General features: G+C 37.7%; 2 protein-coding genes across 11 annotated transcripts in view; one reads left to right on the top strand and one right to left on the bottom strand.

Moving 5' to 3' along the window:
• Positions 1 to 13,605, bottom strand: part of LOC132151840 (dedicator of cytokinesis protein 7) — a 48,538-nt gene that overhangs the window by 25,036 nt on the left and 9,897 nt on the right. For 4 of the 10 annotated variants that reach the window (XM_059560259.1, XM_059560258.1, XM_059560257.1 and 1 more), the window contains exons 15-27: positions 8,105 to 8,222; positions 7,907 to 7,977; positions 7,547 to 7,685; positions 6,534 to 6,635; positions 6,059 to 6,145; positions 5,743 to 5,974; positions 5,108 to 5,272; positions 4,845 to 5,014; positions 3,983 to 4,075; positions 3,129 to 3,218; positions 2,581 to 2,676; positions 2,331 to 2,471; positions 81 to 194 (exon numbers count right to left, since the gene is read on the bottom strand). In XM_059560259.1, coding sequence (XP_059416242.1) covers positions 81 to 194; positions 2,331 to 2,471; positions 2,581 to 2,676; positions 3,129 to 3,218; positions 3,983 to 4,075; positions 4,845 to 5,014; positions 5,108 to 5,272; positions 5,743 to 5,974; positions 6,059 to 6,145; positions 6,534 to 6,635; positions 7,547 to 7,685; positions 7,907 to 7,977; positions 8,105 to 8,222 — 1,618 coding nt within the window. The remainder of the gene's footprint in view (positions 1 to 80; positions 195 to 2,330; positions 2,472 to 2,580; positions 2,677 to 3,128; positions 3,219 to 3,982; positions 4,076 to 4,844; positions 5,015 to 5,107; positions 5,273 to 5,742; positions 5,975 to 6,058; positions 6,146 to 6,533; positions 6,636 to 7,546; positions 7,686 to 7,906; positions 7,978 to 8,104; positions 8,223 to 13,605) is intronic. The other 6 variants (XM_059560262.1, XM_059560261.1, XM_059560260.1 and 3 more) reach the window with 2 other exon arrangements.
• On the top strand, positions 9,972 to 12,785 carry LOC132151843 (angiopoietin-related protein 3-like). The gene is made up of 7 exons (XM_059560269.1): positions 9,972 to 10,618; positions 10,854 to 10,964; positions 11,322 to 11,439; positions 11,665 to 11,778; positions 11,966 to 12,061; positions 12,201 to 12,473; positions 12,558 to 12,785. The coding sequence occupies exons 1-7, from the start codon at positions 10,106 to 10,108 to the stop codon at positions 12,731 to 12,733; spliced, it is 1,401 nt and encodes a 466-aa protein (XP_059416252.1). The 5' UTR covers positions 9,972 to 10,105; the 3' UTR covers positions 12,734 to 12,785.

Below are 13,605 nucleotides of genomic sequence, written 5' to 3' on the forward strand. Positions count from 1 at the left end.
GTTAATAGAAGGAATAGAAGATCATCAGAAAAGACAATGTGTAAAAAGCATAACATGTTTGGAGCTGAATTGTAAGGTACCTGTTTCCAGTAGGTTTTGATGAGGGAGAAGACAAAGCCTCTATCCATGACTGACAGGAGATCATTGAGGAAGAAGGCCAAGCTTGTATTGAGCCTTTCCACCAATTCAAGATCCTAAAGACAAGTAAAGACAAACGTGAAACAGCAACCTCACCACTTTAGAATAAACAGACATACTGGACATGGTTTTTCTTGACTTTTCATCTGCAAGACTTAACTACTGATTTTAACATACATACAATAATTATGTAAAATAAATGTTTTGTAACAATATAAAAAAATCTTTATCATCACTTTATTAACATCCTTGCGGAATAAAAAAAAAAAAAAAGTACAGACCCCAAACTTTTCAAGCTTAAAAAAATATTATTTCTACTTTGAATAAATGCTGTTCTTCTTAGCTTTTTATTCATTGAAGAATACTGAAAAATAGGGATGCATGATCATGATTTTTCATGGGCGATTCTGATACCATTTTTTTTTTACAAGCAAGCTGGCTGATTCCGATACCGATTCTTTTATTTATCTTTAAGCAACTAACAAGAAAGAAGGAAAGTGTGCATAAACAAGATGTTTATTTGGTATTTAATAGGCTAAAATAGCTTTTAGCTATTGAAAACAATAACCATAACCATCTGAAATTAAAGGCAGTAACTGCACAGTAAGTAGCCTACATTCAATACAAACATAGATTGTACAGACATCAGCATTTAGCTTTTGTTTTTGAATCGGGTTGAAACTACAGAGAACTGGCCTTAAATTAAAAGATTAACTGTAACCATGTGAAATTAAAGGTGCTCTAAGCGATGCCGGGAGTCGTAACTTCTTGTTGATGTTCGAATTGTTGTCAAACAAAACGGAGGCTAGCTAGACCCTCCCTCCTCCTCATCCGTGCACTAACCCCCCAAACCCCACCCCCAAATCTTTCTTATCGGTTATTGGCTGTAACAGTTTGTTATGTTTCATGGTGCGGGTGAGCCCAGTTTGTTTTTCTTGTTGCTTGTGGAGCCTGTGGTGTCTAGAGAGGCCGCGTTTTTTTACAGTGTGTTCAGGGGAAAGGCAGCTAGCGGATAGTGAGGAGATGTTTGCTGGATGTGACAAAAAACATGTGACATCACTTAGAGCACCTTTAAAGGCAATAACTGCATAGTTCTACAATCCAAACAACACAATCAACACACATTCAATAAGAGGTTTCTTAATAAGCATTCAGTATTTGTTTTAGTTTTTAAATTTGGTAAAAAAAAAAAAAAAAAGGCTTTACCAGTGAGACTAAATAAAAGTATGGTATATAAATACATTATTCCAAAATGTTAAAAACAATTAATGTTGGTGCGAATAAAACAAAGATGTGTTTCATTCATCAAAAATAAATAAATAAATAGGGTTATGATTCACATCTATATTTTTTTACTTGAGCCAATGAAAAATAAATAACTATTGTCTCAAGTTAAAAAAATATAGATGTGAATCATTACCCTTAAAGGTTTTAATTGGATGAATGAAACACTTTTTCATTGCTACAGCAGGTGATATTTACATCAAATTAAGTCGATTTAATTTTAAAGTAAAATAAAAATAATAATCCTATACAGAATTGACGTTTACTTCTGGCTTTTCAAATGTGTATGCAAGTTCTACTTTACAAAAAAAAAAAAAAAAAGCAATTCAGTTTTGTCACAGTTTAGTCCGTTCCGTTTCTCATCCAACACGCGAGAAGTTGAGCTGAACATCCCTTCACTGTCTACATGTGTGCACGGCGTGGACAGGTACAGTACGCTCGCGCAGCGTCAGTGAGCGCAGGAAAGGGACTCTTATATTGTGCAGTCGGCAGTTTGCTTCCTGCTATCTGTGCCTCAGACATGTAGCTCTGCACTCCCAGTGCTGAACGGCTGCCCGTGACCTGCGCACAGATTTCGAAATACTTCCACACAAATTACATGATAGCAAATGATTACAATGTAGTCTGTGCACGCGGGTGCACTTCCGGGAAAATTGGCCGAAAAAAGACCAAAAACCATCCGATTGCCGATCGCGTATTTTAATCAAAAACCGGCCGGTTCCGATTTATGGCCAATCAACCGGTGCATCCCTACTGACAAAAGTATAACAGGTTCCAAAAAATATCAAGCAGGACAACTTTTTCCAACACTGATAATGATATTATGTAAAACTAAATAAAATTTGACAAAAAATAACAAATAAACAAACAAACAGTTCGATTCATTCATGTAGTTGCCGTTTTCTCACCTTCTGGAAACGCGAGACGATGTCACCTGCAATGGTGCTGACCAGAGCGGTGATGTCATCCATGAAGCGCTCAGGGAAGCGGTTCTTCCGGGGAGACTGCAGGCGGTCAGTAAAGTACAAATGATGAATGACGCTCTTAACCTAAAAAGAGAAAGATGATATTTTTTTTTCTCACAACCTCAAAAACAGATGCTACACTTTTTGTCAAAAAGGAGAAAGCATAGGAAATTATGATTGTGGTAGTTCTTACCATAAGCTCAAAGAAGAACCAGGCCTGTTGCAGGGCTCCCTCCCTCACGCTGCCACTGCTGACCACCCACTGCAGGGCAAGCTCCTCATGAAAGAGCTGAGAACAGGAAGGAGCCATCAAAGAACCATTCACCATCAAATACACTGCATATAGCTCAGTATGTCTTAGTTCTACTATGGGATATGATATGGTCCTTTGACATAAGGTCCACTGTGTTGCTGCAAGAGTGGGGAGGATTCATTATTCTACGGATCCAACATTGAACACAGATAAACATCTCATTTGAACACAGTACCCATTAATGGGCCGAGACCAACAGGGTGCTCTATACCATAAGTGACACATCATTCCCTCTTCAGGTGCATTTATAGTAAAGATGTGCCAGTCATTCATAGTAAAGAGAAGAACAGAAACTCAGAGTCCACAAGAACATGACAACCACAGCAACAAAACAATATCAACAACAACATCCAGTCATTACAAGACAGACATTCGCAATTGAGGCGACGAGAGGGTCGGCTCCTGCCATCAGAGGATTGGGTCTCTACCTTTTTGGTCGGCAAGCGTCCTGTTAATGTTTGCAAGAAACTGGCGCTCTCAGTGTGCGATGACATGCGATTGCCACTGCGCTCCATGGCCTATGGGTGGGGATGAATGGAAGGGTGACAATAGATTAGTGTGGAGGACAGGAGTATGTGGTGCCATTCACTACCAGTATCTACACACACACACCTTCAACCCACACGCACAAAAACACAATACAGAACGAGACTGCACAAACTGTAATATCATAAGAGATAAATAATAAATAATTTTTAAAAAAGCAATTACTTTTTAATTAAACAATTAGTTTCCTTCAAACAAATAACCATCTTGCCGGACATAGCATACTCAATAAGGAGACTAAAGAGAAAAAAATGTTTTGGTGTGCTGCTGAATAAATATATAAGTAAATAAATAGATATGCATGTATGCTTTAATAAATCATATTATTACAGGCACTGAGTAATGAGGAAAAAAAATATTAGCCTTAATCAGGTGCTGGCTATTAAAATAAATACAAACATACAGACAAAAAAAAAAAAAAAAAAACCTTCACACACACGCATACAAGTACATGCAGCATATCATAACATGCCAGGCAGAGAAAAAATGGAAATTGGTTAGTTATGCTCATGCGATGCGTTTTAGAGTGAAATGGTGCCTAAGAGAAATGAGGTGGCTTCGGAAATTATGGTTTAAGAAGAGTGTATGGGGTTGAGGAAGTAAAGAACGAAAAAAAAAAAAAAGGAGAAGGAGTGTGCCATGGAGTTCTTAGATATTCTTGTTAGTGCTACTGGGAACAGCTGTGTGAAATGGTGCATTCTGCTTTGTATTTGGGGGTTGGGATAGTCAAAATGACCTGCTTAGCATCGGACGATGAGCCAGGGCTGGTCCCCCAGGGGGCGCTTTTGCACCCCATGGTATCCACCCAGGAGTTGGAGCGATCTAAGCCCTGCAAGCCAAGGGTGGCGTCAAAAGGATCACGGGCAGACGCAAGCAAGCCAGGGAACAGTGAAAGGTCAAAGTTACAGGTAAATGAGATCAAGTCAGCGAGGGAGCAAGTTAGTTTATATTAATTTCACATCTTTGAACAGCAACAGGTTAGATTGTCAAGCATCTTTTAAGTGGTAACGAAATCAAAGGCTTAGTTTGGCACAGTTAGCACAGAGAACACATGATGTGAAATCAGGCTGAGAGGGGAAAAGGATCACTGGTTAGCATCAACAATTCTTAAGTGTACCTCAAATAAAGCATCTTTAAACATCTTCGTAGCATTTGGTGCATTATAAAATTCCTAAATCATCTACACTACCTTTCACAAGTTTGGGGTCAACATGAGTTTTCTGAAATGTATATTTTTATTCAGTAGAGATAACACTAAATTTGTTAAAAGTCTCCTTTTCATCAAAAAATCATGAAAAAAGTATCACAGAAACCACAATGTTTGTTTTGCTGGTGAGCTAGGGGGTTGAACTGTAACATTGAGAAAAAGCTGATGATCAGCTAAATCAGCAATGTGCAGCTAGTGCAGAAAGTCAATGACCTACAAATGCATTCATAACAATAAATACAATTATGTACATCCAGCTGGAGCAATCAAATCATGTCTTAACGGCCCTTATAAAATATATTTTGATGTGTGCATAAACTACGACGATGCATCTGTAATATTATTAGAAATAAATTATAACCAACAGAGCTGCTGAAATGTGACTACCTACCTTGCTGCCAATGATGGAGCGTACTTCATCATCTGGGGAAGTAGGAGTGCCAGAGATGTCTGGGTTGCTGTTGCTAAGGCTACGAGAGCGGTTGAGGTTGAGGCTTGCAGGTCTAACAACAGAACGGGCCATGGTGGCATAATGCACTGAACCGCCCAATCCTCCCGGGCCTATTGCGCCAAAAGCAATAAATCACCATTTAAAGCACTCCAAAAGCTGCAGATTTAGACACATAAAATCAAAAGATCAAGCTGAAACCTGACCTGGAGAGGGGGAGTTGGGGTCCATGTTGGGCAGGCGGAAGACATAGTGGATATATGAGGAAAGAAGGCTGTTTCGCCCATGCATATCTTGACTAGTGTCCAAGTATTTATGTAGACGGTTCACTATAGATGCCATCACTTCAAAAGAAGCCTGACCAAGATTCACTACAGCAGAAAGAAAATAAAACACAAGATCTTAAAGAAACGACAGCCAAGGTCAGGAAACTTACAACTATTTTATGCAGTTCTCACAATCAAGCTAAATAAAGAGAGAGAAAGATAGAGAGAGAGAGAGAGAGATATCGTTTAAATGGAAAAGATAAGTTAAAGAGAGTCCATGAAACACTGAAAATTCGGTCATCATTTATTCACCCCCATGTTGTTCCAAAACTGTATGCATTTCTTTCTTCTGTGAATCTCAAAACAAATTTTTAAGGATGCTGAAACAACCTTGGAGCTAAAAAAAAAAAAAAACATATCTTTTTTATGTTCCCCAGAAGCGAGTCATTCATTCATACATTCATTCTACAGTACATCAGGGCGAATACATTATTTCTTATTTCTGGTAGAACTATCCCTTTAAAGTAAAGCTGTTCTGTGAGATTATGTAGGTTGGAGGACAGAGGGTACGGTACCTATCTGGCCGGCTATGACAGGTGGCCGCACCATCAGCAACACCAGTTTGTCCAGCAGAAGGTGGAGGAAGTGCACAACAGGCTCCAGCTGAGAGGAATTCAGAGCTGCTATACTAGTCTTCAACTCTGCCTCCAGATTATTCTCCATAATGCGCATATCTCCAATCCTCACAGGGAACATGTGCTCATCCAGCGCGTGCACCAGTGCAAAGAACTTATCTAAATACTGGTCCTGGGCAGAGGAAAGAAACTCGTCAGAGAATTCATTTGTTTGAAGTGGGCTATTTATCAGTATTTTGATTTAACTTCTAATTACCTGTGTGTGGACGGTGGATGCAGCCACAACCTCTACATTAAACACCCCTCTGTGGTTATCCACCCATTTCATTCCAGGAAGAGGAACCTACACACAAATGCATGAATGAATTGCAGCATAATTTCTTTGTATTATTACACATTGCCACCCTAAAATACTCTCAAACACACTTCCTGTAGTGTAGTCCCCCTGTAGTGTTTATGAAAAATAACAGCATTGCTAACGATAGAGGTATCATATTGATTAAAAAAAAAAAGTTAAAAAAATATCAGCACTTGGTCCGTTAAAAATGATAATGGTGAATAAATGTTCAATGTCCAGGGTTTTTTTCTGACTACATCAGTTACCAACGAGGAAAGTCTTTTAACAGCTAATTTATATTAATGAGGGATACAAGATACTAGATGCTAAACAAAACCATTAAAATACATTTTCATATTTAACTATGCGTGTTGTGTGACAGAAATGGCCTTACATCAGGAGAGAGAACAGAGTAAGACTGAGGCGGTTTCTCCAGAGATACTGGGAGGCAGAAGTGTCCTGTTCTCAAGCGTCCATTTTGCAGCATGGGAATCCACTAAGGAAAAATAAGAGGCATAACATTTACTATAGGTGTGAACCTTCAGGCACATCATGATTAGATTAGGTTTTTATTCAGTCTCTTGCAGAAAAAAAGTGAGATAAGCTGTCTACACAATCAGCCACAGTATCAAAAAAAATCTTGATGCACCTCATTCGCATCTTTGTTATTGAATAAAGGAGGCTTGTTGCCTAAATCTGTACACAGATTTATGGAAATATTCTCTATTAGCACTGTGTGACTGCCAAAAATGTAAAAACAATTATTATAATTTTTATTTTATTAAAAAATGTTATGCTCACCAAGGCTGCAATTGTTTTGATAAAAAAATACAGTAATACTGTACAAGTTCTATTATAAGATAATCCATCTAGTTCTATTTTAATGTTTCAAAATGTAATTTATTCTTGTGATGGCAATGATGAACTTACTCCAATCTTTAGCGTCAAATCATCCTTTTGAAATCATCTGATATGCTGATTTACAGTTCAAAAAACACTTGTGGTTGTGCTGGTTAAAATTTTTGTGATTTCTTTAATGAACAGAAACTTCAATATAACTGCATTTATTTGAAATGTAATTTAACGTATCCTTGCTGAATAAAATTTAATTTATTATTTGGTGTGTGTATGTGTACAAATACACAAATGTGTATAATGTCATGGGTAGTACAACGTAAACATGGTTTATAATGACACTTCCTGTGTCCCTGTAAAACAAAAAACATACAAAACTGTGTTTTATGAAATTCAAAAATTGCCAGTAGTTTTCTGTAAGGGGTAGGTTTAGGTGTAGGGTGATAGAAAATAGAGTTTGTAAAGTATAAAAACCATTACACCTATGAAGAATCCCCGTAAACCACAAATACAAGTGAGTGTGTGTGTGTCTGTGTTTGTTAAACTATGTACCGTGTATCCAACAGGCGTCTCCAGTGGAGTGTTCTGTTTCTGTTGACAGCTAACATGGTAGAAAGTAAAAAGGATGTGATGATGGTCAGTCAGCGAGGCTGGTAGCTTGATTTTAATTTCATCATGGAAATCTGGTGATCTGAGGAAACAACATTTGATATACGAAAAAAAAATCTGAATCAAAATGTTCAAATGTCAGTGTCATTAATCAAATGACAAACATGCTTGATCATCTGTTGTTCTAAATTCACCTACAGCTGATCCTGCCACTCTGTGAGCTGATGTTTGATCCCCTGCTAAAGACTTCTGCATGATGTCATGTAAATGAGTTTTTAATAAAAGTTGTAGTCTTTTACTCACCGATTATGATAGACTACAGCAGTATATGCCTCCTTTGAATACTCTGCACAACTGGATTTCCCGAAGATTACCTAAGAGACCAACGAGTGAAGATCTCTAAGTATGTTACGCCATTTCACCAAGTCAGGAGAGTGCTTCTCCATGATATGTTTGGTAATTTGAAGATTGAAAATTGATCTCTGCATTGTCAAAACTTACAGGCATAGCATTGCTAGGATCTTCCCCATTCATGAACTGTACTTTAACTGTAATGTTGCGGGCTGAGCCTTGACGGTTAGCAAAGTTCAGGCTCTGTGGGTTCACATACAGCAGGTTCCTACACACACAGGTAGACAGAGATTATATATATTTTTAAACACATTTAGAAGTTCCAATAAGTTTAATATATCTTAAAAGCAAATTAAGTTTAGAAATCATTCCTTAACTGAAATTTTAACAGTCCCTTGTTAAAATGAACAGGAAACAACTAATTAATTTTCAAATAGCATTTTAAAAAACTACTGGAATTTACACCAAATTTAGTTGCACAAAACAGAACTTCAAGAAGCATGTGAAAACATCTTTAACATTAACATTAATCCCCACTGATCTTTTCATTGGATAGATTTTTGTTGCACAGTCGTTTCCGTTCTGCGGTTACAGTAGCTGCAAGAACAGAAAAAAATACTGCATTGACGTGGATCGCACTCTGGGGAGACTGCACGGGCCTCAAAGTTCACAGACTTTCCAAGGAGCACAGATCTCTCAAGCTCTCTCTAAATGATCTCCTCTCTAATGTGGAGCAAATATTACATTTATTTCATACAGTGATCTCTCCTTGAAAAGGAAAAAATTGTAAGAAGTGAATAATGATTTTGCATTGTACACTCAAGCATCAACTGTATTATTCCATGAAAATATTTAAAATGTTTCCATATTAGTTGCCTTTTCACACACAAACAACAAGAAGAAGAAATGCAATAAAGAAAAGTGGAGCAATTCCAGTTCAGGAAACCCCTTTAAATAATAATGGGGTAATCATTTTTTATTTGGCACAGGGTGTAAGAGGGGACATTGCAGTCCTCCCACCCATACCAGTGACACACAAGCTCCCAGAATGGCCTCTGGGTACACAAGGGGAGTCCGGTCATGTTCGCGGTGTACAAAAATATGGATTGAGAACAAACTGTCCGCACCAGTCTGAGCGTGCAGCAGGGCATCGAGAATACATCACTGGAGCAGACATAAACCAAGTTAGCTAGCTGGCAGGCAAATAAAAATGAAATCTAGTTTGTTTCAACTTTTATGTATGTATGTTAATATGGTCAATCCTTAAAATACACTTTGTATTCAAAAATTTACTATTATCAGATAAAAATACATTTAAACTGTTAAATGCGTTTTTATCTCACATGCAAAAAAACATCTGTATGCAACAGTGTTGAATAGTGTACATTAGTCCACAATTAAAAGAGTAAAAAAACAAAAAAAAACAAAATATATATATATACACACACACACACATCTCACACTGAAACCTGATGGGAGATTAATATTAAGCAGTAAATAAAAATTGTGCATATCAGTGCAAATGGCACAAACTCCCCCAACTTCAGTCATCACTCATTTTTTATTACTGCCTAAGCTGAAGCATCCTGTGATTCAGTGATGATTCTGCTTGTACATGCAGACTCTCTCAGTGGCACCTAAGAGTGATGATTCGCTGATTCAGAGACCATTAAATCAAAGCCAGAACCATAAATCGCATACTTTTAATTCCCTTCCAGCGGTACATGCACAGTGCACCAAGTGACCGTGGTGATGATGTGATCGATCGGAGGGATGATTCATCAGCATCGTTCATCTTTGCTTTTCAGAGACAACCAGGGGCCAGGTTATGGATGTGTGTGTGTGTGTGTGTGTGTGTGTGTGTGTGTGTGTGTGTGAGAGAGAGAGATAATGTAAATTTTCTGCACCGAGTGAACTTTCCAGATTGGGAGGAGGACGCACAAGCACAGCCAGCTTAATAGTTACCAAATGCTCCCTCCCCCTCTCAGTGTAGCTGTATATATCTTGAGGAATCTCTGCTGTTTTTGGCATTGTTCTCGGAGTATGAGATTAGAAGAGTAGCGAGAAAGGCAGGCTAAAAGAGACGAGTATCCAGACAGGCATTGGGAACGCACTGACGCGGTGAACAATTCTGCTTTCAAACCACCTGAAATGATGCTGATTTTCCTGCTTTTTTGGCTGAGCTTGTCAACAACAAGCGCAGCTCCTAACCTAAGGAAAGCACCCACTGAGGCACCTATTCTAGTCACCGTGCCGCCAACTGAGGCTAGATCCCACTTTGCCATGTTAGATGACGTACGACTCCTGGCTAACGGTCTGCTCCAGCTCGGCCAGAGCCTCAGAGAGTTTGTGCACAAGACCAAGTCTCAAATCAACGACATCTTCCAGAAGCTCAACATCTTTGATCGCTCCTTCTACCAGCTCTCAGTGGTCACCAGTGAAATCAAAGAAGAGGAGGAGAAGTTGAAGGAGACAACCATATATTTGAAGGTCAATAATGAGGAGATCAGAAACTTGTCTCTGGAGATCAACTCCAAAATCAACAACATCCTCCAAGAGCGAAGCCAGTTGCACAGCAAGGTTGGTGGGCTGGAGGAGAAGCTGAAGGGCTTGTCTGTGAGCATGATGCCTTTGGAGCAACTTCAAGAGATTACTGCGTTGAAGGTGAGTCCATAAGGGTTAATTCAGAACTTCCATTCTAAATTGTCCAAACCCATTATAACTAAAGGGCTTCTCAGAACCAGTTTTAAATTGCATGTCTAAAGGTGCATGTAAATCAAACTTGTTGACAAGAGCAAAAACGAAATGAATGCATATCAATAAAACTGATCATATACTGGGATCTCTTACAGTTTAATCCAGTTATGCATTTACTGCATTGACAACTTGTCTATTGCAGGATGTGATTGAAACACAAGAAAGGACCATTACTGATCTGCTTAAATCTGTTAAAGAGCAACACGAACAGCTCAATTACCAGAAGATCAAAATTAAGAGTCTTGAGGAAAAGGTATCCATCCCTTTTTCTATAATGTTTTATGTTATTTCCACTAGAATTTTGAATTTAACATTCAAAGCAATTCTAATTAAAAGGGTCCCAACTACTTTGACAAATCAATTTACAATTACAGAACACATCCTATAGAGATTGAACTAAGAACTATTTCTAGCTTACAAAATATTTTTTACATTTTATTCATTCTAAAATGTATTTGACTTCATAAGAATTTAATTTGATTCTATTTAACTATATCTATTTTTTATGAATTAGATTGAATTTTAATAATGTCAATGTCAAGGGATTAGAATTTGAAATAATTCATTCATTTATTTGCATTTACTGAGAATAAATATTAATTTATTTCAGCTGAACTATGATTCTTTTCAAGAAACAGCTGAAAAACCTTTGGATTTAAACCCAGAAACACCTGACCCTTTTCGTTATTTAAAAATTAACTCCACCAATGGAACTGCGGAAATAAATGGTAAGAACAGCACAAAATCATAGTAATTTTAATTGTTGCTTTAATAAATCTAAAATCATCAACTGTGATCTTTGCTTCTGCTTTAAATCTGCTATTTGTGTACTATGTTTATTCTGATTAATTTTTATTGGCTACTCTGCTCATGTACAGCACTTTGGTCAATTTCGAGGCAGTTTTAAAAGTGCTTTAAAATAAATAAACTAAACTGTGTGTTTTGCTGAACAGACTTTCCAAAGGACTGCAGTGATGTGTTCAAAAGAGGCCAGAGGACCAGTGGAATTTACCCAATCAAACCCAATCAATCTGAGCCTTTCTATGTTTATTGTGAGATAAGTGCTGGTAAGAGACCAATAATGTACATCTAATCAGACTTCCTATTGGTATCAGTTACAAAAATCCTGACAAGTAAAAAGAAAGGACACAAGAAACTCAGCCCATGTGGCAACTTAACTAAGAAAGCTCTACCTTTACCACTATTCTAATCCAGCTGAATACAAGATACTCTTTTTACTTTTACGGTTTTAAGATGGTGCAGCCACAGTCATTCAGAGGAGGGAGGATGGTTCTGTTGACTTTGAACAGTCATGGGAAAAATACGAAAATGGATTTGGCAAACTGGAGAGTAAGTATCGATCTAATTCTCTCAGTTTACACAGATTAAAAATAAAAAATAAGCCACTTTGATCATCTATAAACAGCTTATGCTTTTGTATCATCATACATCTTTGGCTGGAACTAAGTGGAAATGTCCTGTGTTACAGAGGAGTTCTGGCTTGGCTTGGCGAAGATTCATTCCATTGCTCAACAAGGACAATACATTTTACACATCGAACTGGAAGACTGGAAGGAGGAAAAGAGATTCATAGAGTACACATTCACCCTGGAAGGTCCAGCATCTGATTATGCTCTTCACGTGGCACCCCTCTCTGGAGATCTGCCTGATGCCATGAGCAACCACACTGGCATGAAGTTCTCAACCAAGGACAGAGACAACGATAATCACGACGAGTCAAACTGCGCCCGGAACTACACAGGTTTCACATGGTCAAAATTAAGATGTAATATCCCTCAATATATAATTTAATATTCCTTGTATATTAACTGTTTGTTGGTTTCAGGAGGTTGGTGGTTTGATGCATGTGGGGACACCAACTTAAACGGGAGATACACTTGGATGAGGTTGAGAGCTCGGCACCAGCGCAGGAAAGGAATCTACTGGAGACCAGCCAGAGGAAGCTCCTACACCCTCAAATCCACAAAGATCACCATCAGACCATCAACCCAGTTTCAATAATCCTTGACCCTATATTCTCCATTGTGTAATTCAGAATAAATCCGAGGGGTCACACTGGCAGCAGTCACTGGCCAACAAAGCTTTTCCCTTTCTCGACAGACAGCAGAAACTCAATGATGCAACTGCAACAGGTCATTGACTCTGGTATAGGGTAAAAGCCAAGTCAAAAGGTTATTGCAACATGCATGTGCTAGTTCGCAATCTTCATAGATCAAAAAAAAAAAATCCTTATACTGAACAGGTTCAAATGGCAAAGACCCATGGCGGATCACACATCTGGAACAGGATCTGATGCATGTCATTATCAAGAGTCAACAAGAATCATCAATTAGTTTGTAGACTTATATGGATAATATTATAGAACTCCATTGCACTCAACAATAGAGATTCTCAACATCATTTCATATACTGTATGTTAACTTAATTATTTAAGCAATTTACACAAATTTGCAACAGTAGAAAGCAATGGGTAAAACTTTGAAATAACTTTCATTAAATCATGACTACAATGCTTATGAACATCCATATTATATTATATAATAAATAGATATTTGTCATTTTGATATTATAAAATTATTACAAGGTGTAACCAAGAAATGTGCTGTTATGGTTGAAGTTGGATCGTTTGCTTGTCTCTTTCTGTTACTGAGTCATATTGACTCCTAGTTATGTTTTGTATATATTAAGTTTACACAGTGTTTCTCAATGGTAGTCAGGTGCATCATATTTATAACAACACATTTAGACAATAAAGCAAAAATAAAAACCAGTCTTTCTGGAAATGATTTCACAGCACTCTATACTTTGACTCACATGGCAAACTTTTTTTTTTTTTATAAATTTCACTCCATAAATAAAGCAAAGTTGAGCAT

This window comes from Carassius carassius, chromosome 10 (genome assembly GCF_963082965.1).
Source record: "Carassius carassius chromosome 10, fCarCar2.1, whole genome shotgun sequence".
NCBI lineage: Eukaryota > Metazoa > Chordata > Actinopteri > Cypriniformes > Cyprinidae > Carassius > Carassius carassius.